General features: G+C 44.3%; 2 protein-coding genes and 1 long non-coding RNA gene across 3 annotated transcripts in view; all 3 read right to left on the bottom strand.

Annotated features, from left to right (window-relative positions):
• LOC117649639 overlaps positions 1-1416 on the bottom strand; it is a 43097-nt gene extending 41681 nt beyond the window's left edge. Inside the window, exon 1 of the mRNA XM_034392545.1 lies at positions 1272-1416. Coding sequence (XP_034248436.1) covers positions 1272-1328 — 57 coding nt within the window. The 5' untranslated portion in view covers positions 1329-1416. The remainder of the gene's footprint in view (positions 1-1271) is intronic.
• A 1111-nt stretch (positions 1417-2527) lies between these two features.
• LOC117649774 lies at positions 2528-7680 on the bottom strand. The gene is made up of 3 exons (XR_004587999.1): positions 7533-7680; positions 4263-4348; positions 2528-2687 (listed from the first exon to the last, which is right to left on the bottom strand). It is a non-coding gene; the product is annotated as an uncharacterized LOC117649774 (long non-coding RNA).
• Positions 7681-11239: 3559 nt separating this feature from the next.
• LOC117649244 lies at positions 11240-26337 on the bottom strand. The gene is made up of 6 exons (XM_034391817.1): positions 26320-26337; positions 25288-25328; positions 24085-24170; positions 22057-22221; positions 20814-20981; positions 11240-11916 (listed from the first exon to the last, which is right to left on the bottom strand). The coding sequence occupies exons 3-6, from the start codon at positions 24154-24156 to the stop codon at positions 11740-11742; spliced, it is 582 nt and encodes a 193-aa protein (XP_034247708.1). The 5' UTR covers positions 24157-24170; positions 25288-25328; positions 26320-26337; the 3' UTR covers positions 11240-11739.
• Between the last annotated feature and the right edge of the window lie 973 nt (positions 26338-27310).

Below are 27310 nucleotides of genomic sequence, written 5' to 3'. Positions count from 1 at the left end.
AAACGAAGCCGCGCGCTGGAGGCGGCATTCGACCCACCGACCTGATAGTTAGGAGTCGGGAGCGATACCACTTGGCCAGAGCGACATCACGTTGAATCTATCCCTGGTCAGTGGCGTCTCTCTGGGCCTGCGCTGGCGGACTTACCCACCGCCGCGCCGCTTGCTCTCAGCTCACTCGCAATGAGGTTTACTTCACACAGGGGGCGGCAACGGCCTAAGAGGCGCGTGAAGCCATGCGCGAGTAAGGTGCAGGGGTTACTTATTTTGCTTCGATTGTAAGATCTAGACCGTTGATCGCAAAACGCTTTGCACAGATCGAAAGAGCACAAAATTTGGGGTGCATTAGGCCTAGTAGACTGCCCAATACTTCCAATTCAACCGAACACAAGGGCAAATCATTTACATCAACATGGCGCATTCGAGTTTCTTCCTAAATTTTATGATTTTTGTGTTTTTCGGTGTTTTTACTGCTCCTTTATATTAGGTAAGGGAGGAGTTTCGAGTAGGGCAATTAGCCTAATGCACCCTAAATTTCAAGCCCTTTCTATCAGTGCAAAGTGTTTTGAAAAACACAGTCTAGTTTTCATAATCTCGAACAAGTGCGCAACCTCTGCACTGACGGCGCGAGCATCGCTTCACGCTCTCCCTAGGCCGTTGCCACCCCCTGCTTCACATGACGAAGTGCTGTGAAGCTTTCCTATATTCCGTCAATTTGGTGAACAAATTGACGGTGCCTAACAAAATTGAGGAAATTGAGTGAGATCCAGGCAATTTTGTTCAGACCTGCTTTGATTGTATTTGAACTGGTTGGCTAATGCTGAAAGCTTTACGGTACTTCGTCATGTGAAGTAAACCTCATTGCGAGTGAGTTGAGAGCAAGCGGCGCGGCGGTGGGTAAGTCCGCCAGCGCAGGTCTAGAGAGACACCACTGACCACGGATAGACCCACGTGATGTCGCTCTGTCCAAGTGGTATGTACTGTCGAACAAAGTTGACCACCAACACAAATGGTTTCATTTCCGTGCGAGTGTCAAGAGAAGTCCTCATCTCCGCGATCGGAGTGGTCGACACCAGCAGGCGCGGGACATGACTGGCCGATACTTGCTAGTGTAGGACATAACGGTCTGCCTCAGCAAGTCTACTTTCCCGGCACTACGGGAGTGTAAGTTCGGACTGTTTAAGTTACCGGGGTTCACTGCAATAACGCATGATCCTGAGAAAAGACAAAAGGTGTTGACTCGTTTTTTTGAACGTCTTAAGCTTCGTACTCACCACTCGGAAGGGACACTCGTATCGAGGATGGATAGAGTCTACAAATCGGTTCCACATTGTTAACTTGTTGGTCCACAATGCACAGCCGTCTTTGCCAATCCGCCAGTTCAGGTAGTTCTCGCAAGTCTTTGTCACTCCTTGAGAGCAAAAGTCAAAGCGAATGTTGCCCTGAAACGCCAGAAACATGTGGAAACCAACACAAATGGCTGACAAAAACTTCTTTTCCTCTGATCGGAAGCGGATACGCGTTGGAAGTTGCCGACCACTTCAAAACCCGAATCACATCAATTCCCAAGAAATAAGGATGGTGTTTGAAGAAATGCACTTTAAAAATGTTTTTTTTTTTTTGTGTTGAATGGATTGAGAAAGCTGAATTAATGCGTATGGCGAACCAAACAAAGCACGGCTAGACTAGACTGCAAATCCTAGTGTAGGACGCAGAGATCCTTAACTTAACATTTAACTAACACTGCTTTCATGACGTAACATAAGACAATGTTCGCTAAAGGTTAAGGGTACGGACTTTCGGAAGTACTTCCAAAAGTATCTCTACACAAATTCAAAACACGAAAAAATGACTTACCCTTTTTGAAAAGATGTCAGAAGTTAAGGTTAATAACTTTAACTCTTACGATAACGTTATGATGTCCTTATGAGGTAAGTGAAGGATCCCTGGCAGCATGCACTGGAAAACGTGGGACAAACTGTGTCCCACGTGTGTGACAAATCACGAATCTGTGTCCTACGCTTACAATTAGCGTTTGTTATGTAGTGCATGCCTGTCCCACACTTGGATTTGCAGTGTGATGTCTGGATATTTCCAGATTTTTTTTTGCACTCCCAATCATCTGGAAGTGCCTGCTTTGGTCCTGATATTTATCTGGATCCGTTTTGAACACCTAATTCTGACTGGGTACTCTGCAAACTCAACAGTGTGCTCAGACAGCACACTCTGTTCAGCGTGTACTCATAAGTACACTCCGACGAGAGTGTACTCAGATGAGTACATTCCTGATATTTATCTGGTTTTCATGATTTTTCCAGATCTTATCTGGAAAAGGGCAAATCCCACACTAACATCTAAACAGAAAAGCTTACTTCCAGACAAATATATGGAAACTTTCCAGAAAAAAAATATTATTGCTTTTGAAATGAGTCCTTTATTACACCCAGGAGACCTGTGTGCTTAGTGTTTCCACTGTTAAGCCCATCGTCCCACATCACAACTGATAATACTAAGATTGTGCTTGCCTTGGTTACGAATTTCGTTCCCCTCAACAGATCAAAACTTGTTGACACGCCGAACTCGCCATTTGGGCCTTTGAGCCGGGTTAGATTCCGGCTGAATCGAATACCGTTTCCCTCAAAATCCGCGCACTCGTATACGCCGACAACTTCTCCTGTGAGGTGGCCCGCCTGCAAATAAAAACAATGTTTGGGTCAGGGTGGGGAATCAAACTCCGCAGGGGTGGCGGAAAATCGGACACCCTATTTTTGAACTAACTTACAGTGTACGGCTCCAATCACCTGAAGAAAAGTAATTCTAAGCGACAGAATGTGACAGTCCGTTCTCAAATAGGGGTGTGCGATTTTCCCCGCTCCGGCAGTGTTCGATTCTTCCTCGCCTTGACCCTTCAAATTTGGCTGGAGTTGTTTCCGCGAAGCGTGAAAACTGTCATTCGTTTTGCAAAACTTTTGGTACATATTTTTGCGATAAAACCGAGTTTGCGATTCCCACTATTTATCACTGTGAATTTCGGTGTACAAATCTATTGAATTTCAGTCGAGTTTCGATGAATTTCTGTCGAAATTCGATGAATTTCCATAGAATTTCGATGAATTTCCGTCGAATTTCGATGAATTTTAATAAATTTCCGTGAATTTAACAAGTTTGATGAATTTCGGTGCCCAAATTTAACTGGAGTTATTTCCCCTTGATTTATCGCATCCTGTAGTGCAATAATCTAGTTATTGCATTATTTTGCAAGCCGGAGGCAGAACGAATCGTGGCGAAGACGACTGTGGGCAGTCAGTTCCCCCTACACCGGGAATCCGGGAATGTGACGTCACGTTCGTTTAAACGTGAATCGTGACACGTTCGTTTGATAACCGTGTCACATTCGTTTGAAGGCGAATCGGCTGGTCCCAGGCCAGGTCGAGGCCCGATTTACGTTCAGAGCAATATTGCCAATGGGTTTCCCATGTGACTTACGCCCTTATGCCCAACGGCCGCTGAATTGTAACCCTTTTTAGCAGATGACACCGTTGCTAAAGCTAAAGCAAGCTATACAATTGTAATGAAGGTGTCAGCTTGCTTTTACTCTCGAGATAGTCTTGAGGCGGGGCGGGACCGTGCGTGCGTCTGTGCGTGCGTCTGTCTGTGCGTGCGTGAAGCCGGCCTGGGCCGGAAAAGGGCATGGGGCCTCCCCCCCCCCTCTACCTCCCCGCCGCCAGCGCAGGGCGCAGTGGCGTTGCGTGCTGCGTAGCAGGCCTAGGCAAGGCTCGGCCGGCTCGGCTCGGCTCTCAAGCAGGGCCGAAGCGTGGCCTGCTCAGCTCGTATCGCCTTCGGAGCTAGGTCGGCTTCGCTCGGCTGATACCGATGCAGGATGCAGCGTGGCCCCGCCGCCGGCGACACTGCAGGCCGCTCGAGGCGAGGGGAGCGGGGGCACCGGACGCACAACAACTGCTACAGTGTCACCGGCTGGCTTGAAGGAGCGCGTTGCACGTGTGAAGTGTAACAGCTAAGATATGTGGGAAGAAGCAGGCGAAGCGGCCTAAGCTAAGGCCCCCAGGAAGCACAACGAGAGCGTAAACGTGAAAGGGCCCGGCAGCTGTATCGGGAGAAAGGAGTCGAGAGTTGTCAATTTTGGTGAATGAAGTGATAAACAAGCATACATTAAAATAAACATTCTCATTAGAATGTCATCTGCTTCCACGTTAGCGTTAGCGTTAGCGTTTTTTGAAACAACTGTTTGCTTCTTACTGTCTTACCTTACGTCCCTGCAAAGAAGCGGCCTCCGACTGGAACACTGTCAGAACGAGCACGATCCACGTCACCTCCATGTCAGTGCGGAATTCTGGAGGCAAGGAATCGAAATGTCGCAGTGTTACAGTAAATATTTATCAGAATATCTAGGATTTGATAGATGGATGTGAGAGTGCCTTCTTTTGGGCAGAGATCCTTAACTTAGCTTAACATTTAACTAACACTGCTTTCATAACGTACCATAAGACAATGCCCCATGGGAACATCCATGTGGATGAGACGTGGACGCAACGTTACTTGTCACGTGGAATCGACGTGGATGGTCGACTCGACAATCGAGTAGAAACGTCCAAGTCAAACTACGGGGATGCAACGTGGATTCAGCAACTCGCCTTATCCACCGACCATCGATGTTACATCGAGGCGCGTACCGGTCTTTCTGAGCTTGGTGGAGCATTATTCGATTGAGTCGATAATCGATGTGAAATCTGTCTTAACCTACCCTGCATTCATGTTAGAAAGTCCTCTCAAGGTTGATTAGCGAGAGGGCGTCTAAAAATCATACGATCGAGACATTTTCTATGAAGACCACGTCAAGTCCACTTAGATTGTCCGATGGGCATTGTAGTATGGCTCTCGGATATGGTGAATTGGCAGCCTAATTGCAGGTCGAGAGCGTAAGGAAAGACAAGAATATCAGTGGGCCCTCTGTCGGCAGCTTTCAAAACTAATCGAGTTCCAAAGTCCTCGCATAATATTTGTTGAACCCACGTGGAAGTCCGAATCCCCTGCGATGATTCCGGCATAGACAGACGACCATGCTTCAATGAACTTGGATACGTGTGATCGACATTGAGATCGGGTAGAAAAGTTAAGGCGCTCATCCACATACCAATGATGTCGATAGGACCGCTCTAGATACTCGTCACAAGGTCACCGTACTATCGACGCAGACACAACGTCCCTCAAATCCGTTGGACTATCCACCTAGAGTCAACGTTGGTTTACTATGAACCACTATAGACGCCAAAATCGATGTTAAATCAACGTGAAAGTCACGTGGATTAAAGGCAGAAAAATGTTATCCACCTAATCCACCTATCTCACGTGGATTCTACGTGGATGGTACGTGGTTGTTCCCATGGGGTGTTCGCTAAAGGTTAAGGGTACGGACTTGTGGAAGTACTTCCAAAAGTATCTCTACACAAATTCAAAACACAAAAAAATAACTTACCCTTTTTGAAAAGATGTCAGGAGTTAAGGTTAATAACTTCAACCCTTACGATAACGTTATGATGCCCTTATGAGGTAAGTTAAGGATCCCTGGTCCCATGTTGGGTCCCACTTGACTTCACGGATTTAGGGATGTGCGAATAGTTTGGTATCGAATCGAATCACCCCTGATTCGATTCGATTCGGGGACGGATCTCTTTGCTTCGACCCCGAATATTCGAAATTTTCGAATCGACAGTGGTTCATCTTCGAATCGGTTGCACGGGAACGGTTGAATTTCGCGTGCATAGCGTTGTTTTTAATGCCAAAGCAAGATCAGATATTTGATTTTTCTTCTTTCTGTATTCCTGCTCTATACGCCCTTCATTACAGAAAATGTGTTTTAAAACGCACTAATTTTTTTAGTTTCAGTTCGAATTCGATTCGATTCTGAACGATTCTGAATCTTTAAAAGTTCGATTCGACTCTACAACTTTTTGTAGATTCGATTTGAGTTCGATTCGAATTTTTTTTGAGATTCGATTCGAAATGAAAATCCTTGATTCGCATATCCCTACCTTATGGACGTTTCTGCGCATGCATAACTATGCATAAAAAATACGATTTCAAGAAATCCTAGGAGTCACGAAGTCAATTTGATTATCGTGTAAGAGTGTGGAGGAAGAAAAGAAGTGGTGTTGTGAAGTTGTGGCTCAGGGGACTACCAATGGCAGTGGTACCAATGTGGTCGATGTGTCACCCGTCGAAATTTAAACTTGACAAAATATAAATCAAAATGCTGGTAAATTCAAAAAATTCCAATGCTAATGTATTCCGCAGTGTTCTGACAATGGAACATCTTTAAAGTCCATCATTATTAAAATGTTCTTGGCAGAAAGAAGGCAGTAAATTAATTTTCACGGGTTGGCAACTAGTTTCTCGGCGTCTGCGCCCTTGCGAAAATCGCGAAGCTGAAAGCACCAGCAGTCGCGCATTAAAACTGCCCATCCATTGTTGCTGACGTTGAATTGTTTGGCTTGTTTCAAAAGGCTATGGTTCTCTAGTCATGTTTTCTTCAATTCTGGTAATAGTTCTCCTTAAAACGTATCAACACCACGACGGTTGGTTTGACAAACTTCATAAACTCGGGAGGGATGGTTTCGAAACGCGGGTGAGTCTTGTTCGAGAAAACTGAGCACTGCAAGTCGCGAGGTGGAGCAAAGTGGTCCTAGTGCTAACTGAATCACAACAACAACAAAATTGTTTTATTGACAGAAAAAAAAGGAATATTTGAGAAACTGTATGTCAGAAAAAAAGAACTTTTGTTTTGCTAATTTTCTGTGAATGTTTTTTTGGAAAGTCATCACACAAAAATTGAAAATTTGTTTTATATGAATTTTCATAAGCAGAAACAAAGAAAAAACAAGAAAGAGAGCAAAATTAATACAGCTTTCAAATGCTACAGTTGGTTAAACTGTTAACAGGTTGCAAACCTACTGCGCATGTCCAAAAACACTCCAATCAAGAAGTATTATTGGATAGTTCTACCCGAAAAAACTGCGTTCGAACCGACACCAATTCTATTGTTGCATCTTGTCTACCTGCAGTCAAGAAAATTTTTCATTTCGAACGTGCTGATTTCAGCTTTGGAGTAAGCTGTACAGACCCAAAAAGAAGCTCGGCTATTGGTCCGGCTCGGCTCCCCCACTCCCTTTTTTTTCCTTTGACGAGTCGAGTTTTGCAATGGAAACGGCGATTGACAGCAAATTTTCTCAAAATGGCCACCAACTTTTTACCAGATTTCAGCATGAGAATCAGCGTTCAAAGTTCTACAAGTCTGCAAAGTCTCATTAAAATCGTATAGAAAATTTCCGAAATGCATAAAGGGCCACACAAATTGAATCTCGGGCCGGCTGAATCCTGGGTATACTATAAGGCTACTTCGTGCCTAAAAATGCATAATGCTGCATTTAAAAAGTCCATACGAATTTAGCGTGAGTGTGTCGACTTTTGACATGACTCCAAAGCAACGAATTGAGCGGAGTCAATAGCTGTTCGCTTACCCTGTTGAGTGAACGATATAGCCGAAAACGAGTTGCTGGATCATGGGGAAACAGGGCACAAAGTAGACCAAGATGGTCGCTCACACGTTTTCACTCCAGTTGCTTGCTGCTCACAAGGTGAGAGTAGAATGTAGCCGCGCAGTGCAACTGTCCGTTGAGAGCTCGTTAGCGCATCGCAGCAGGTGTAGTGCTGATGAAACATGATACTGTGCCAGGGTCACCGCACTCGCAGACGTCGCAGACGTCAATGTGGAGTAATCAGCAGAAAAAAGGGAAGCTTCCACCGGCCTCCTAATTGCTGTGACCATCAATGCTGACGCATTGCACGGTGTTCCGGTTGTGCAAATCAATTTGAAGTCTGTCGTCTAAACGTCAATTACGTTAATTTTACCGTCATTGAATCCTATCGGTATTTTTACATTCCTAAACCTGATTCAGTTAGCACAATGACCATCTCAGTCCATCTCGCGATCTCGCGATTTTCAGTGCTCAAGTTCGTCAAACGAAAGTCATCCGCGTTCCGAAACCACCCCTCCCGAGTTTATAAAGTTTGTCAAACCAACCGTCGTGCTGGTTACAGAATTGAGGAAAACGTCACAAGAGAACCGCAGCCTTTAAAAGCATGCCAAACAATCCAACCTCAGCAACAATGGAGGGGCAGTTTCAATGCGCGACCACTCGGTTTTTCAGCTTCACGGTTTTCGAAAGGGCGCAGACGCCGAGAAAATTGTTGCCAACCCACGAAAATTAATTTATTGCTTTTTATTTTACTACGAACTTTTTACTAATGACAGACTTCAAAGATGTTCCAATGTCGGGACACCGCGCAATGCGTGAGCATTGGCATTTTGGAATTTGACGGCGTTTTGATTTCTTTTTATCAGCGACTTTAAATTTTGACAGTTGGTGCGATGGCACGGTGTCGTTGTCATGGAGACTTTCTTTCGTGTTTTGACCATTTTCTCAGAACGCAGACGATTTCTTGTCACTTTGATGTGGCAGGAGGTTTAGCTTTGAGGAGTGGCACATTTTTTATTTGAACTTTTTTTTGATAGCATCGACGGTTTTCGTTATCGATTGTTGCAAATTTATGTTTTAGTCGTTTATATTAAATTCTCACGATGAATTTTTGAAATTTTCAGTAGTTTTAATTTGATCATGATAAGGAATAATTTAGCGAGAACCATTTCCCGATTTGCGGGGGGGGGGAGAGGAAAAGAATCTGAGCCGTCAAAAACAATAGGGGTCCTCCTTCGTCGGAGCCCCTAAAAAGGGAAGCTTCCACCGGCCTCCCAACTGCTGTGACCATCAATGCGTTGGTGCTGTGAGCCCGGCTGTATGTCCTGTTACTAGGTGCCCCGAACCGTTTGGATTCAGACAGTCTGCGCAAAGCTGTCCGAGAAATGAACCAGCCAACACTTGCGTAGGTTGCTGTGGCCCTTCCTACCCAACCACAATAAGGTGTTCAAAACGACGTCGATTCGACCAGGGGGCAGCAACGCTTATGGCTAGGCTGGGGGCTATGCGGCGCGAGACCGGTACATTGTCAATCGAGAGGCGAGCGATTCTCACGTTTCGGGGTAGTTTCGTTTCTTCTGACTCCTGTGCCCAAACGAGCGCAGATATCGACATGGGGTTTGTTTCTGATGTTAGGGAGGGCCATTGCCCACGAAACGCACACATTTCGAAAAGTTCTCGTTCGTTGGATTGGTCTACGTAGCGTTTGGAATACCCCAAATGTAACTTCCGTGATTGTCCAAAGAGAACATACTCGAACTTTCCGCCCCCAGTGTGGCGGTGTGGTTCGAAAATGCTGCCCACTGTCGATGGGGATTCGAAGCTTGGCATGTCTCGAGCTAATTTCAACCGAAGACCAATACGCCAGACTTCTTTCAAAGGTACTTATGCTGCAACAAAAAATGTCCTCCGTATATTAAATTTTAACTACACAAATTTCGAAAAGGCAGTTTGGCCCTTCCCCCCAAGCCAAACTTTTAACTTTCCATGACACAAGCCATCAAAGTGGAGTCCCTGGGAAAAATTTGCATGGGTCGCGGAAATCTAAGATGCTGTACACGGTCTCAAAGCGGGCTAGAGCATTATAAAATGGCGTGTATCAAAATTCCCTTTAACTTCCGTGGAAACCCTTTACCCAATGTTGCAGCAGCACTAGGTGAAAAATTTTTCCGTTTAAATGTCGGGTTTAGAGTATCATTTGACCCTGGAACGATTTTTAAGCCACAGCAAGCCCGAGTCAGCCTTTAAAGCTGTTTTTCCACACTTTGTAACTTCCGTGATAACGTAATTTCCGTGATCAAAAAAACCCACTAAAAGTAGGGGGAATACCTTATGGCCCCTGTTTTTGGGAAGATAGTAAAAGGGTCTTTACTATAAATACCATTGCCATAACTCTAGTATCATCCAGGACCCCAATAATCAGAAAAACTTAATTGGAAATTTCTCACTTTCGGCAAATCAGAGACGCCAAAACTACCCCGAAACGTGAGAATCGCTCAGGCCTTAATTTTCGAAAACCGTCGCGGGCAACTGCGATTTGTCAAAGCAAATCTAAAGTTACGGCATTTTTCGGTGTAATAGGCTATATAAGTTCACGATGAGACTGCTAGTCTCTTAGGAAAAGCCCATTGCCGAAACTCAAAAATTCAAATTTAAAAATGGCGGGAAAACTTCTGAAAATGGACTACACTGAAAATTGAATGGTCGGACACATGGTCAAATTATGGCGTGGCAAAAAGGCACGCCAAAAATTGTCGTGACAGGAAGCATGACATGACATGTGCGTCACGCCGTCATCTGACGTGAATGTTCGATGTGGATTGGTATGCACAATGCGTTTTAAGAAAAAAGTCATGCCAAACCCGGCGTGACAGGAAATTCATGCCAAAAATTGGCGTGAATTTCTGAGTCACGCCGATTTTTGGCATGACTTTTTTGTCATGCCATTTTTTGGAGTGACACTGAATTCGCGCGCCTCGGTGAGAAGGTTCGAAAAATGGGGTGTGGCCTTCAACGAGGTGATCGAAATTATGCAATCAAAGGCAGTTTTTACTGAAAATCTATCGGCGTGACTTCGTGCCGCTGCAGGGGCGTGAATTAAGTGTCGCGCCATTAAACGGCATGGCAGAAAAGTCACGCCATAAATCGGCGTGACTCAAAAATTTACGCCAATTTTTGGCGTGAATTTCTTGTCATGCCGCTTTTTGGCGTGACTTGACTCAAAAAACACGTTGTCATTCACGCCAAATGAGGGTGCGACTCACATGTCACGCCGTTTTTCGGCGTGAATTTCGTGTCACGCCAATTTTTGGCGTGACTTTTTGTCACGCCATAAGTTGGCCATGTGTCCGACCATCACGTTTTCAGTGTTGACTGGAATCACACAGGTCACCGAAAAGTTGGCGATGCTCCCCTTCATGCTGTTCCATTTGTCCCCGCATGCAGGTGGATCGGGAGGCCGTGGACCAGCTTCGCGAACGGTGCCCGGCATTCAATTCTGGGTGATGTTGATGTGGGCAAGGACAACAGTGGCTCCGGTCAGGGTGTGGTAAATTAACATTTATTAAGACTTTAGGTGCCGATATATTGTTAACGGCTACAAGTAAAACAGGGTCACTAAAACTAAAAATACGATTTTAAATATTTTAATAAGCTACCCTTTGCATAAACTTTTGTTTTACATCTCTAGCTTTTTTTTTTTTAGATATAGTCAGGCACTTGAAATCTCTATAAATGGTGAGTGAATGCAGCCAGGCGTCGGCAGCTAACAGAACACGACGTGGCTGCTCGCTGCTCCCCTCTCTATGATGCGTTGCCTTCAACTTTGTTGCGACGATCCATCTTGGCATGACTGTTTCAAAAAATTTCACAGCACTCTCAGTCAATCTTATTCGCAAGATCTGGAGTGGTCTTGTCTTTTATCAACACCCTTAAAAGCCTACGAAGCATTTGCTTCGTAACTACAAAGAAAATGAAGGCGTTGTAGAATTGCTTCGTATTATGAAGAAATGCTTCGTATTACGAAGGATTTTGCTCCATAATATGAAGCATTTCTTCGTAGATTTTACAATGCCTTCATTTTCCTCGTATTACGAAGCGAATCTTCGTCGAGTTTTTACTGTGAAGAAGCAGAGCAATCGATTGATCGAAGCAACTCCGCACGCAGTTGGCGTTGTTGGAAGTGCTCGTGCTACAAGGGTGCCCTGCGCCGCCCGGTGCGGTACAACTTGACGTGGAAGACAGCGCAGACCCAAGGTTCCTCTTTGTCGCCGTACGCTTGCACGGTCGCAATCCACTCTCGGTCCTCCACGGCAATCAATTCCAACTTCCGAACATCGAGCGTCGCATTGGTCACAACGTAGTGGCCCTGGAAATGACGAGTACTTTTGTCTTTCACACAAATTACTACGTGCACTCTCATTCTAGGAACGTGACACCACATTGAAACGAACGTGACAAAATGTCACGTTCGTTTGAATGTGAACAAGCTGATTTTTAGCCAATTCACACCCAAACGAATGTGACACAATGCTCTCTGTCACGCTCGTTTCAACATGATGTCACGTTCCCGGAATGAGTGTATGTTATTTGTGCATATAAGCTATGCATAGCATTGTGCATGCATTTTAAAACGCACGAAGTTGTGCGGAACTAAGGGAGGGTGGGGCACCTAGTGACACTTTTTGGATTTTGGCACTCACTCCGATACTGTGCGAGAAATGAATCTGCTTACACCTCAGAAGGTTGCTTTGATCCTTCCTTGATCGCAAAAACATGTTGTGGCGTTTTGACAACACCTTTTTCTATTATACATACACTGCGAGAAAAGATCACGGTATATCCTGTACTGATTACTCCAGACTTCACCGTACTTTTTTTAACAGGCAATGCCGTCGTTTTTTACAGGCAATACCGTACTTTTTTTACAGGAAACGCCGTACTTTTTTTACAGGGAATCCCGTACATTTTCCCCCGGCAATCCCGTACTTTTAATACCTATCAAAAACTGCTATAATCTTGTTCAGTCGATTGACCCTCTTTTTCCAAGTTCCTGATGTACGCAACTGCTGAAGTCGGCCTCCTGGACCCCTCTTCCGACCACTCGTTGGAAAGGTCTTGACGAGACCTATTGAAAGGTGCAATAAAATTTTTCAGTCGGTCGACCCCCTTTTTTCAAGATCCTGATGTGGACACTTCTTGGAAGCGGCCTTTGTTGGGACCAGATCTGTCTTTCCTACGGCATGGACTGTACGGAAGAACGGTAACTACTGCTAAAAGACTACGGAATATTTTGTAAAACAAGTATGGTAAATACTGTAGACTGTACGGAGGATACTGGTTTTTGAAGTACGGTAAAGTTTGGCAAAAAAATTATCCAGGATTTACCGTCATTTTTTCTCAGAGTGTAGCTTCCCGCAGACCTCTGCACTTGTCACTTGGTGCCCCAGCCCGGGGCACCTAGTGACAGGTCATATAACTCACATTACCAGCATAGAGCGACGCTCCAGCTATAGTTGTTTATAATTGAATTTATAATTGAATTTATAATTGAAAATTATCTGTTTTAGACTCTTTAAGCTTTTTAAATATCAAACCATTCTGAACGGCGCCATTTTTTTTTCCAAGAAACTGCATTCATTTTACTACATTGCCAATCAAATTCAATGTTCTACGAAACTGTCGTACAAATTAGTCTCATTTATGTTTCGTTATGTGACAATCGGTGACAATTTACTTCGCGGTTGCCAAATCGATGTTTTGAAACGTTTAAATCGTTGAAAAGGTCAATAGAGTGTGTCTGTCACTACCTGCACCGGGGGCTCATTTTCGTTCAAAATTTGATATAAAGGAAATGAAATAATATGTTTTAGCTAGTTCAGCGAAAACAACTTACTAAAGGTCCTTACTATTGATTAAAAGTGCCAGAACGATCGGCAGTGCCGTGTACTGGAAGAATGGCGAGAAAACATTTTGTATAAAAGTCGTAAAATCTGTGATTTTCGGTAATTATTTTTTTTTGCTTTTATTCTAGGGGCCAAAATATTTTGTTCAAAGTCTAACTTTCACTTGAACTCCACAGCACAAGACCTTTAAGTAAGCCACCTCAAGGTGTCTGAAAGTGCCATAGGGTGGCCAGGGCACCCCTGTGTCACTAGGTGCCCCTGTCACTAGGTGCCCCACCCTCCCTTACCCCAGATAAAATTTCTCCAGGCAACTCTGTGCAAAGGTGAGCAGGGGTCGGGCACAGCCAGAGCCCTGCCCGGCACCCGGCGGGCAACTACCGGGCAACATCCGGGCAATCGGGCAACACCCGGGCAACTCCAGGCAACGCTCAGGCAACACCCTGGCAACTTCAGGGCAACTCTGGGCAACTATCGGGCAACTTGCGGCAATTGTCCGGTAGGTTGAGGCATAACCCGGGCAAAGCCCCCTGCGCGCAATAGTGCGCACCAGGTGACTACAGCGCAGCGCCGCACCTGATAGTCCGGTGGTTAACAGTGCGTTTTAGATCCCACCTTGCAAATCGTGATACCGGAATGCCACTTTACATTGTAGTTGTGACCCCAAGGATCATTTTAAGAGGTAGAGCCAAGGTGGTCCCCCTTGTGGGCCCCCCTTTTACCTAGATTTTAAACGAAGCGTCGTAGAGAGTTGCGGTTTGGCTCATTCGATTCAGCGCACCAAAAAACGTCCGATTACAAGTCCACGGGGAACCCCCAGGGCCGGTTGCCCATCTAGAACGGGGTAACAAATTAGCGGTTAGAAAATGTTATGTAGAGTCTGAACGGAGGGTCGTAGAGAATTGCGGTTTAGCTCTTCGATTCAGCACACGAAAATACATCGGGTTGGACATCGTGACACCCGCCAGAGACTTTCAAGGCTGGTTGCCTACCCAAAACAGGGTTCAAAATTGATTTTTAGAAACGGTCAGCTAGATTTTAAACGGAGCGTCGGAGAGAGTTGCGGTTGGGCTCATTCGATTCAGCGCATATCGAAACACAGGACTGAACATTCTCTTATCACCTGAAACCCCGTTTTGGGTAGGCAACCAGACTTGAAAGTCCCCGGCGGGTGTCACGATGTCGAACCCGATGTATTTTCGTGTGCTGAATCGAATGAGCAAAACCGCAATTCTCTACGACGCTCCGTTCAGATTCTACATAACATTTTCTAAACGCCATTGTGTTACCCCGTTCTAGATAGGCAACCGGCCCTGGGGGTTCCCCGTGGGCTTGTCAGGCATGGTCGAGGCGTTTCATCCGACGTTCTTTGGCGCGCTGAATCGAATGAGCCAAACCGCAACTCTCACTGTTGGAAGAGGGTTCGACTTTCGAACCCACCTTGGCTCGAAACACGGCCTTAAGTAGGATCCAACCCATCTCGGTTCGGAAATCGGACGGGGTGGCCGATACATCCAGGGTTCGATATTTTGACAAGATGAGGGTTCGATTTTCGGCTCTGTAGGGTTCGATTTTCGGCTTTGTAGGGATTGAGCTTCGCTGAGACAAGTGAATTATCAAACTTCACCAAATAGACATTTGCTTACAGATTTAGATTTGTCTCGAGAAGACAAACAAAAAATGTCAAGACATGTTATGGGTTAAAATAGAAAATGGAAGAGTTATTGGAGTTTTAGAGTGCAAAAATGGTAAAAAAGACATTAGAAGTTGAATAACTCTTTCATTTTTCATTTCAACCCATGATATGTGTTGACATTTTTGGTTTGTCTACTTGAGACGAATCTAAATCTGTAAGGTGATGTGTGTTCGGTCAAGTTTGCAAATTGACTCCAGGCGCTGCCCTGCGAAAGCCCTCAGAGCCGAAAGCCGGCGAAGCGGTCGAAAATCGAACCCCACGTCCGAAAATTGAACCCACGTGGGTTCGATTCTACTTAAGCCCGATTTTCGAGCCGGGCGAGAATTGAGACCGCCTTTCCACGGTTCGAAAATCGAACCCCCTTCTAACAGTGCTCTACGACGCTTCGTTAAGAATCTAGGTAAACGGGGCCCCATTGGGGGGCGCCACGGGGCCCCACAAGGGGGACCACTTTGGCTTCACCTCTTAAAATGATCCTTGGGGTCACTGCAACTATGTAAAGTGACATTCCGATATCACGATTTGCAAGGTGGGATCTGCTAACCTCCGGACTATGAGGGGCGCTGCGCCGCGTTGCAGTGACTATGCGATTTGCATCTGACCCACGGTGTAGGGCCCACATGGGGAACAGTGCATCCTGGCGGGGCGTTTGGAACAACGGAACGTCCAGAAACGGGCTTCACTCGGCTATGTGTGGCGGAAGGCCCGAGTGCCCCCACCGTCTCTCACCGTGATCTGACCGCACCCTCGTCGCTCTGCCTCTCTTGCACTCTTCAGGGCACCCAATAGATGTGGGAGTGCGACAGAGAGGGGGGGGGGAGGTGCCTCTGAATCTGAGCCTTCATGAGCGTAGTGTTTTGGGCCTACTTTGAGCAGCCATTGCGTCTGATCCGAGGCGGGCCTTCGTACTTTTCAAACGGGCAATTGGTCTTTGGACCTTCCTTTAGCATGCCTTTGATATGGAGTGTGATAATCCGCCTTAGTTTGGGAGCAGTATTGGCTCAAAGTTGATCAAAACAGTCACGAATGCCTCTAAAAATCGCGTTTTTGGGCGACTTTAAAGGCAATTTTGACCAAAGCTGCAAACGAAAAGTCGATAACCCACAACCAAAAGCGGGTTTGCTTCAACCGTCACTTTAAAAAGGACAACTATGCTGACCATTAAGGGAGGGTGGGGCACCATGACCACTGGGGCACCATAACCACCCCCCTCGGTCTCAGGAACTACTTTGCCGACGGCAACCGGTCGACCGGACTTTCGAGAGAATAGAATTCTAACTATTTTCAGCCAGAGCCCTACCTTCTAGCTTCAAGGGTACGACCATTAGGGGTGGTCGAATGTACACTTTTTTCGAAATCTCAAAAGTTAGATGGCGCATTTTGTAGTATTTTCTGCTGATCGAATATGACTTGGTTTTGAGAAAGGAGTGAAACTAAGGGCGCTACCAGCCTTTAATTTTGAAAAATTGCTTAAAGGCGAATTTTTAAAATTTTACTTTTCTCCGTTTGAAAATCACAGTACATTTTCGGAACGGGAAAGAATGCAACAAAATGCGCCATCTAATTTTTGATAATTTTTGCAAATTGACATTTTGAGAAAAGTACGCTCTTAAGGGTGGTCAAAAACACTATTTTCGTCAAAAATCCATTTTGCAAAAATTATGCAAAAATTAGATGGTGCATTTTGTTGCATTCTCTCTGCCGATCCCAAAAGATGTCTGTATTTTCAAACGGAGAAAAAGTAAAATTTAAAAATTCGCATTTAAGCAATTTTTCAAAACTTAAAAGGTTGGTAGCGCCCTCATTTCACTCCTTTCTCAAAACCAAGTACATATCGGAATCAGCAGAAAAACTACTAAATGCGCCATCTAACTTTTGAGATTTCGAAAAAAGTGTACATTCGACCACCCCTAACGACCATAGCACCTCGCCAAAATTTTTGTTACAGCGTTTTGGCTAAATTGGGCGTTTTTCAAATCTGAGATATTTTTTCTCACTCTCACATTTGAGGAGATAAGTTCGATGTCTTAGGTTTTTCTCAAAATGTCGGCTCTCCGGCAAAATATCCAACATCACATTTAATTCTAAGTAGCTTTTTGCTTGCTCAGGGAGCCTTAGAGTCGTAAACTGCATTGTGGGGAGCCATGACCACTTTTTAGTGGGGCACCATGACCATACATATTTGAGTGTTTTTTCTCATATTTTGGCCTGATAATGATTTATTTTCGTCGAAAATTTGCTTTTTGCTTCTGAAAATGTATAAGGTTTGAATAATTGCTGCAGAATTGATAGTTTTATCACAAATCGTGAATCACCAGGATGATTAAGAATGGTTCTGAAACTGGGACTTGAAATGGTAGTTTCTCTTGCACTAAATGAGCTCCAAACCGCAAAAGTTGGCCGCGAAGGCGATCCGTGGCTACTTTGCACCAAGATGGCTCTGGCATTATAAGAAACAGCATTTAATTCGCTTGTTTGCAGTGTAGTAACCGCGATAATTTTCTTAAAATTTACCAAATTGAAATCTGCATACGAATTTGGATTCGTCTTAGCAAGACAAACATAAAATGTTAACACATGTCATAGCTTTGGATGTGAAATTTGAAAGCCTTAGAGCGTTAACTGTTTTAAACCGTCCATTTTAAGGCATCGTAGAACGTTTGATACTTAGAAGGTTTTTACAGTGTTTTTTTAGTTAAGTTGACTGGCCTGATGGTAAGGACAGCGATATAAACAATTTCGATGAGAATACTGTTAGAAAGGACACTTGTTTGGGCCAAAAAATTACTATGGTCATGGTGCCCCACGGGGTGGTCATGGTACCCCATAGGGCGCCATGACCACTTTGCGTTTTATTTTCCAAAATGTTCTGTGAGCCTGCCGTGCATTGCAGACAAGTTCCAATGGGTGGGAGAGGTCCTTGGAGGTCCAAAGAATCCCCTCATGCTGGAAACTTAACTTTTCGAACCACACGGTGGAGTAGAAGGAGGCACAAAAAAAAAGTGGTCATGGTTCCCCACCCTCCCTTACGGTAGACTTGCGCTTATTTTAAAAAAATTCCAATGCTAATCGCATTGCAAGGTGTTCCCATTTCCACATTTGGCTATTTTGAAATAGCCAAGTATTGGACCGTGCCAGTGTCAACTTTTCAATGATTAAGAGAAAATCCAAAAATTTCAAAGTGCGCATGCGCTAAATTCAAACTAACCAATAGAAAAGAGTTCTGGTCAAACCTGATTCAGTTAACACCATGACCACCTCACTCCATCTCTAGAAACTGAAGAGTGTGCATGGCATGCTCCCCCAGGGAGTATGCCACAAAGCACGCTCCATCCTGGAGTGTGCTTGCAAGCACACTCTTCCCAGGAGCATGCTTGGCAAGCACACTCTACGGAGAAGCATGCATGGCAAGCACACTCTACGGAGGAGCATGCTTCAAAGCACACTCCAGGATTAAGGCGTGCCTCTTCGATCATATGGGCCTTGCAATAGCGACGCAGCACGCTTTATCCTGGAGTGTGCTTGGAAGCATGCTCCTCTGTAGAGCGTGCTTGCCAAGCATGCTCCTGGGAAGAGTGTGCTTGCAAGCACACTCCAGGATGGAGCGTGCTTTGTGGCATACTCCCTGGGGGAGCATGCCATGCACACTCTTCAGTTCCTAGAGATCTCGCGACTTACAGTGCTCATGTTCGCCAAACGAAAGTCACCCGCGTTCCGAAATCACCCCTCCCGAGTTTATAAAGTTTGTCAAACCAACCATCGTGCTGTTTTTACGTTGTGAGTAAGAACTGTTCCACAGAATTGAGGAAAACATGACAAGACAACCGCAGCCTTTAAAAGCATGCCAAACAATCCAACCTCAGCAACAATGGAGGGGCAGTTTCGATGCGCGCCTACTCGTTTTTTCAGCCTCGCGATTTTCGAAAGGGCGCAGACGGCAAGCAAATCGGTGCCAACCCACGAAAATTAATTTGATGCGTCGTTTCTGCTACGAACTTTTTACTAGTGACAGACTTTAAAGATATTCCAACGTCGGGACACCGTGCAATGCGTTAGCATTAGCATTTTCGAATTTCACGGCGTTTTGATTTCTCTTCATCGGTGACTTTGAATTTTGACGGGTGGTACGATGGGACCATGCCGTTGCCATGGAGATTATTTTTCATGTTTTAACCATTTGCTCAGAACACAGACTATTTCTTGTTACTGTGATGAGCCAGGAGGTTTAGTTTTGAGGAATGGCACATTTTTTATTTGAACCATTTTTTCATATCATTAACGGTTCTCGTTTTCGATTGTTGCAAATTTATGTTTTTCTAGTTTACGGAAAATTTCCACGATGAATTTTCGAAAAAAATTGGAATTTTCGTTTTTTCCATGGTTGAAATAGTTTAGCGCAGTTTATTTGAAAATCGGAGAGGGGGGGGGGGGGAGGAATCCACGGACCTCGGACAATAGGGGTTCTTGGGAACCCCTAAAAATGTGATTTTGAATGGGTTCCCCGACTCAAAGAGACCGAACTTGTGAAAAAACTTTTAAATTCAAATCCCAAGGTCGTACGACTGCCCAAAGCCGTGCCCCAAGGGTCTAGTTATGCTGTCAGGGGTGGGTTATTTTTTTTTTTTCGATTTTTACCAAAATAACACTTTTCTTAGGCTACCTTGACGATTTTAAGACCCTTAGAACGAAAATTCGGTCCGTTTTGATCAATCTTAACTCCTTCATACTCAAACAGCGGTCTAAATCACCTACAATGTCGAAAAAACCGAGTAGATCTCGAAAAGATCGTAGGAAATGTATCTGAAGGTCAGGTGACTTTTTTTCAGACAAAATGCTGGAAAATCACTACCTTTCACCAATTTGATGTGAACGGAACGTCCTTTACGAGATAGGGGCAGGACACTGGAAAATTAGGACATACCATGCAAAAGGACTAAAATATATAACTTTTTTGCTGTTATTAAGATCCCATCCAGGTCTTACGTGCTCCCTACATTGAAGCAACAAAACAATTCCATTTCGGAGTGTGAAAGATCAGATTCAGTCACGGAGGCTCGAAATAGGAGACCAATGTTTAAGTATTTACACGGTTCCTTTTACCTTTAGGAAAAAGTGCACCTGATTTCCACCCCCCCTCCCCTTTCCACTCCGCCCCAAACTGGACGAGTCGGGTCACCTAAAATTGATGGATTGTTGTGTATTCCTTGCATTTCTTCTGCCAAAACATCGCATGAGCGTCCCATACCTTTTGTACATTCCTTTCGAGATCTACTCAAATTTTTTCGACGTTGTGGGTGATTTAGACCGCTGTTTGAGTATGAAGGAGTTAAGATCGATCAAAACGGACCGAATCTTAAAATTACCGAGTTAGCCTAAGAAAAGGTTATTTTGGTAAAAATCGAAAACAAAATAACCCACCCCTGACAGCATAACTAGACCCTTGGGCCACGGCTTTGGGCAGTCGTACGACCTTGGGATTTGAATTTATAAGTTTTTTCACCAGTTCGGTCACTTTGAGTCGGGGAACTCATTCAAAATCACGTTTTTCAAAAATAAGCGCAAGTCTACCATTACGATCTGCGCCAGCAAATCTACTTTCCCGGCATGATCCTGGGAAAAGACAAAAGGTGTTGACCCGTCTTTAAATGTCTTAAGCTTTGTACTCACCTCTCGGAATGGGCACTCGAATCTGGGATGAATAGTGTCTACAAATTTGTTCCACATTGTGAACTTGTTGGTCCACAATGCGCAGCCGTCTTTGCCAATCCGCCAGTTACTGTAGTTCTCGCAAATCTTTGTCACTCCTTGAGAGCAAAATTCAAAGCGAATGTTGCCCTGAAACGCCAGAAACATGTGGAAAGTAACACAAATGGCCCGACAAAAACTTCTTTTCCTCTGATCGGAAGCGGGTACCCGATGGAAGTGACCACTTCAAAACACATCAATTCCCAAGAAATCGGGACGGTGTTTTAAGAAATGCACAAGAAAAAAATTTTTGAGTGTTGTTGAGAATGGATTGAGAAAGCTGAACTCATGTGCATGGCGAACCAACCAAGCACATACCCTATGCAAAGCTAGACTGCACTGCAAATCCAAGTGTGGGACAGGCATGCACTACATAACGTGCACGCTTGTAAGCGTGAGAAAAACTGTGTCGCGCGTTTGTAAGTGTGGGACAAATAACAAATCTGTGTCCCACGCTTACTCTGCAAGCTGAAGTGTGTCCATAGTAACTCTTATTTACAGCATGCTTCTAAGTACACTCTTATTTACAGCATACTTCCGAGCACATGCTAAAATAGAGTGTGCCTGCAAGTACGCGCTGAACTCAAATACACTCGATTAGTCCTATCTAAAAGCATCCATGTGTCAGTTTAGAAGTGTACTTGGCGGGTACACTCTTCTTTCGCGTGTACATGCCAGACACACTCTATTTTAGCGTGTGCTTGGAAGTATGCTGTAAATAAGAGTGTGCTAGGAAGCATGCTGTAAATAAGAGTGTAATATGTACACGCTTCAGTTTTCAGAGTACGAATGTGGGACAGTTTGTCTCACGTTATCTAGTGAATGCGAGTGAATGCCTGTCCCGAACTTGGATTTGCAGTGTGATGTCTGGAAATTTCCTGATATATTTTTTTTGCACTTCCAGTTATTTGGAAGGGCCTAAGGGCCTGTTTTTGTCCTGATATTTATCTGGTTTTCATGATTTTTCCAGATCTTATCTGGAAAAAAGCAAATTCCTGACGAACATCTGAACAAAAGAGCTTACTCCCGCAGACAAATATCCGGAAACTTTCCAGATTATTGCTTTTAAAATGAATTCATTATTACTCAGTAGATCTGCGCGTTCTCACTGATAAATAAGCCTATCGTCCCACATCACAACTGACAATACTAAGATTCAACTTGCCTTGGTTATGGATTTCGTTCCCCTCAACACATCAAAACTTGTTGACGCGCCGAACTCGCCATTGGGGCCTTTGAGCCGGGTTAGATTCCGGCCGAATCGAAAACTGTTTCCCTCAAAATCCGGGCACTCGTATATGGCGACCACTTCGCCTGTGAGGTGGCCCGCCTGCAAATAAAAACAATGTTTGGGTCAGGGTGGGGAATCGAACTCCGTAGGGGTGGGGGAAAATCGGACACCCTATTTTTGGACTAACTTACAATGTACGGCTCCAATAACCTGAAGAAAAGTAAGCGACAGAATGTGACAGTCCGTTCTCAAATAGGGGTGTGCGATTTTCCCCGCTCCGGCAGTGTTTGATTCTTCCTCGCCTTGACCCTTCAAATTTGGCTGGAGTTGTTTCCGCGAGGCGTGAAAACTGTCATTCGTTTTGCAAAACTTTTGGTACATATTTTTGCGATAAAACTGAGTTGGCGATTCCCACGATTTATCGCATCCTGTAAGTGCAGTAATCTAGTTATTGCATTATTTTGCAAGCCTGAGGCAGAACGAATCGTGGCGAAGACGACTGTGGGCAGTCAGTTCCCCCTACACCGGGAATCCGGGAATGTGACGTCACGTTCGTTTAAACGTGAATCGTTACGCGTTCGTTTGATTGCCGTGTCACATTCGTTTGAAGGTGAATCGGCTGGTCCCAGACCAGGTCGAGGCCCGATTCACGTTCAGAGCAACACTGATAAAAATTTTGTCGTAACTTAGCGACACATTTATCGCTAACTTTTTTAGCGACAAGATTTGTTGTGGAGCGAATAGCTTGTTAAACTGTAGTCGTATTGGAACTAAGGGATAATTTCACAACGACTAACTAGTAATAATGCACCAACAATAACACATCAACGACAAGTATTGAAAGTCCAAAAGAAATTTTGTAATGTCTGCGACAATATTCATAGAGTACTTTTGTCGCTTAATTTATTGTGCATAGTTTTTATTTAACAATAGTAATTTTTCTATGACTTAGAAGAACAAAATAGATGATTATTTATAATATGCTTTAATTGAGCAGATAATTGCAAAAGATGTTGTTTCCACACAAATTGTATCGTAAAGAGTGATAACAAGAATTTTGTTCTTCAACGACAAAATGTCGCTTACTAGACTCAACGACATTTGTTTCGCTTTGGTTCATGATGAATTTCTATGTTTTGGAACGACTAAATTTTCACTCATCTGATTGTTTCTGTACAACCATTTTTTAACAGTGAATGTACTCTGGGAGTCCTGAAATGTGACGTCACGTTCGTTTAAACGTGAATCCTGTCACGTTCCTTTGAACTATATCACGTGATATAGTATTCAAAGGAACGACAGGATTCACGTTTAAACGAACGTGACGTCACATTTCAGGACCCCCAGAGTAGAGCCTGTGCACAGGAAAACTGACGTGTTTTCAGTGCACTCTTAGATTTCAGTGAGGGTGCACTGCAAGAAAAAACCACAACAAAAGTACACGAATTTCTGGCAAATTTTTTTTCAGGTATTTATTGTACTTACAAAGTAAAACAATTGTTGTACAAAGTACAATGGAACTGGCATAGCAGTGCATTATAGGCCTCGTTGGTTTGTACAGTTCTCGTTGTACTTTCTACAATCCCTGTTGTACTTTTATTGTTCAGTTTTTGTTGCACTTTTGTTGCACTGCTAATTCAAATGTCCACCCAAAATGGAATGCTTACTGTCTTGGTCTTGGTTGAATGGCACTGAAAAATAAGTCTGGTCTAAAGTACCAGTCCAATCCAAGTTAAACGACCACTTGTGACTACGAGGATCCCGGTAAGTCTTATAGAGTATGTGTTCTATTCTCCTTGCAACATCTAAGCTTTCACCTCAACTGCATAAAGGAAAAGAATAAGTTGTTGTCTAAGTCCTTTTTGGACAACTACAGAAGATGATCAATGATTGACCAAAAAAGTGTTTGTAATTGTTAAAATTGTAACCCTTTTTTAAAACAACTGTTTGTTACAGCCTTACCTTACGTCCCTGCAAAGAAGCGGCCTCCGACTGGAACACTGTCAGAACGAGCACGATCCACGTCACCTCCATGTCAGTGTGGAATTCTAGAGGCGAGGAACCGAAATGTCGCTGTGTTACAGTAAATATTTAACAGAATCTTTTGGATTTGATAGATGGATGTGAGAACGCCTTCTTTTGGGACACTATTGTTTTTTCGTTTTTTTTTTTTCGAACAGCACACTTAGTTCTTATGGACTATTTTATGCATAGTTATGCATGCACAGATACGTCCATATGTTATGTATGATATTATGCATCACTGTGTACATTTTATGCAGGAAGACGCATAAAATGAATGTACACAATGATGCATAATTTTATACATACCTCATAGGGATGTGCGAAAAGTTCGGTATCGAATCGAATCACCACTGATTCGATTCAGGGACGGATCTCTTTCCTTCGACCCCGAATATTCGAAGTTTTCGAATCGACAGTGGTTCGTCTTCGAATCGGTTGCTCGGGAACGGTTGAATTTTGCGTGCATAGCGTTGTTTTTAATGCCAAAGCAAGATCAGATATTTGATTTTTCTTCTTTCTGTACTCTACAAATCAAAGAATGTACATAGTATGCTCTAACTGGAGCATGCCTGCAAGCACGCTCTAGCACTAACTAGTGCATACATGCCATGTACACGCTTCCTAATGCAGAAAACTCCCTATCCCTTATGCCGTAAATGTATGCTTCAGTTAGCGTGTACATGGCATGTATGCACTAGTTAGTGCATGCTTGGCAGGCATGCGCTAGCTAGAGCGTGCTTGCAGGCATGCTCCAGTTAGAGCGTACCATGTACACTCTTTGATTTGTAGAGTACTCCTGCTCTATATACCCTTCCTTTATTGCAGAAAATGTGTTTTAAAACGCACTATCTTTTTTTAGTTTCAGTTCGAATTTGATTCGATTCTGAATCTTTAAAAGTTCGATTCCATTCGGCAACTTTTTCCAGATTCGATTCGAAACTTTTTTTTAGATTCGATTCGAAATGAAAATCCTTGATTCGCAAATCCCTACCTTATGGACGTTTCTGCGCATGCATAACTATGCATAAAAAATGCATAATGATGCATTTAAAAAGTCCATAAGAATTTAGTGTGAGTGTGTTGACTTTTGACATGACTCCAAAGCAACGAATTGCCCGGAGTCAATAGCTGTTCGCTTACCCTGTTGAGTGAACGATATAGTCGAAAACGAGTTGCTGGATCTAGGGACCCTCTCTGTCAGAGATGCGCACGCTCGACCGCTTGAGTAAACCGGGCGATTTTCGCCCCGTGCGAGACTCCCCCCTCCACCTCCCGAGGGGGTAAACACTTGCGTAATACCCTCACTGAGAATCCAAACGCTAAGAGTATAGCGTCAATTGGTGCAATGCAAAAGCATTGCACATGAAGTGCAATGCCTCCCGTTTCCCATGCATTAGCATAGGGCCTTTTCGGGAAGCATTGCACCAAAGGTCAAGGGGGCAAAAACTCGCGCAATCATGTGTACACGGCCCCCGAAATCACATGCGAATCATTGAGAATCACGCGAAATCAAGCAATCCGAAATCAACCAAAATCACTAAATTCGACCGAAATCAGGCAGAATCACACGAAACCAGGCAAAATCAGTCCGAAATCATTTCTTTCCGAACACAATCACACACAATCCCGCTCAACGTCACCCTGGTGCGTCGCGAAATAAGGCGAATCAGCCATGAAATCATTGCGTTTTCCGAATCATGTGTACACGCAAATCCCGAGTTTTTGGCCCCTCGACCAAAGGTGCAATATGGCTGAGGCATTGCACGTATGGTGCGATATCACAGCGCATTGCACCATACGTGCTATACTCATAGCGTTTGGAATCTCAGTGCTGTACACAAAAGCCGGGTATTACGCCGTAATACGCGTAATAGTAATACATTTTGGGATCAAAAGTATCAGAAAATGTCATTTTTCAATGAAATCGAGGCGTAATACATGCGTAATACAAGTGTAATACCCCGTAATAAGGAGTAGTCTGTACAAGGTTCACCGGAGTGTTTACCCCCTCGCCACCTCCACTCTGGCCTCGCACCTGGGGGTTTTTCCCCAGTTTACTCTGGCCCAATCAGAAGGCCGAATTCGCGGCCAGCGTGCTCATCTCTGACAGAGAGGGTCCCTAGCTGGATCATGGGGAAACAGGACACAAAGTAGACCAAGATGGTCGCTCACACGTTTTCACTCCAGTTGCTTGCTGCTCACAAGGTGAGAGTAGAATGTAGCCGCGCAGTGCAACTGTCCGTTGAGAGCTCGTTAGCGCATCGCAGCAGGTGTGGTGCTGATGAAACGTGATACTGTGCCAGGGTCACCTCACCCGCAGACGTCAATGTGGAGTAATCAGCAGAAAAAGGGAAGCTTCCACCGGCCTCCTAATTGCTGTGACCATCAACACTCTACAAAAAATGTCCTGTCAACGCCGTTAATTTATTACCAATGTTTGCTGTTATTCAATTCACGGCGTTTGCTGTGAACTAGTTCACGGCGTTCACTGTGATCTCGGTTACAGTGTTCACTGTGATCTGGCCACAGTAAACGCCGTGAATTGGAGCCTGATTTGCAGTACTTCGGTGCTCAGCGGCGTCAAACTCACAGTGTTTACTGGGGACCAGATCACAGTGAACGCCGCGACCAAGATCACAGTGAATCCCGTGAGCAGATCACAGTAAACGCTGTGAATTGGCCTACAGTGAAAACTGGTAATAAATTAACGGCATTTACAGGACATTTTTGGTAGAGTGAATGCTGCACTGTGAGGTTGGACGCTGTGGAACCACAACGAAAAGGCTGGACTTCCAGACAAAACCTCCACGTTGTCGATCCACAAGGTAAAGCGGCGTTGTACATGCCGTTTTGGGGGTTGTAGCAAGGGGTTAACCACTCTGGTAATCGTGTGTACACTTCATCCAGTATTCATTGGTAATCACACACCAAAGTGGCTAGTTTCACCGTTTTTATCGGATTTTGGGCAGCGATCCTCAACTTACCTCATAAGGGCATCATAACGTTATCGTAAGAGTTAAAGTTATTAACCTTAACTTCTGACATCTTTTCAAAAAGGGTAAGTTATTTTTTTGTGTTTTGAATTTGTGTAGAGATACTTTTGGAAGTACTTCCAAAAGTCCGTACCCTTAACCTTTAGCGAACATTGTCCTATGTTACGTTA

This window comes from Thrips palmi, unplaced genomic scaffold (genome assembly GCF_012932325.1).
Source record: "Thrips palmi isolate BJ-2018 unplaced genomic scaffold, TpBJ-2018v1 HiC_scaffold_4, whole genome shotgun sequence".
Lineage (NCBI taxonomy): Eukaryota > Metazoa > Arthropoda > Insecta > Thysanoptera > Thripidae > Thrips > Thrips palmi.
Note: the sequence above shows the minus strand (reverse complement) of the source record. Positions and strands in the feature narration are given on the sequence as shown.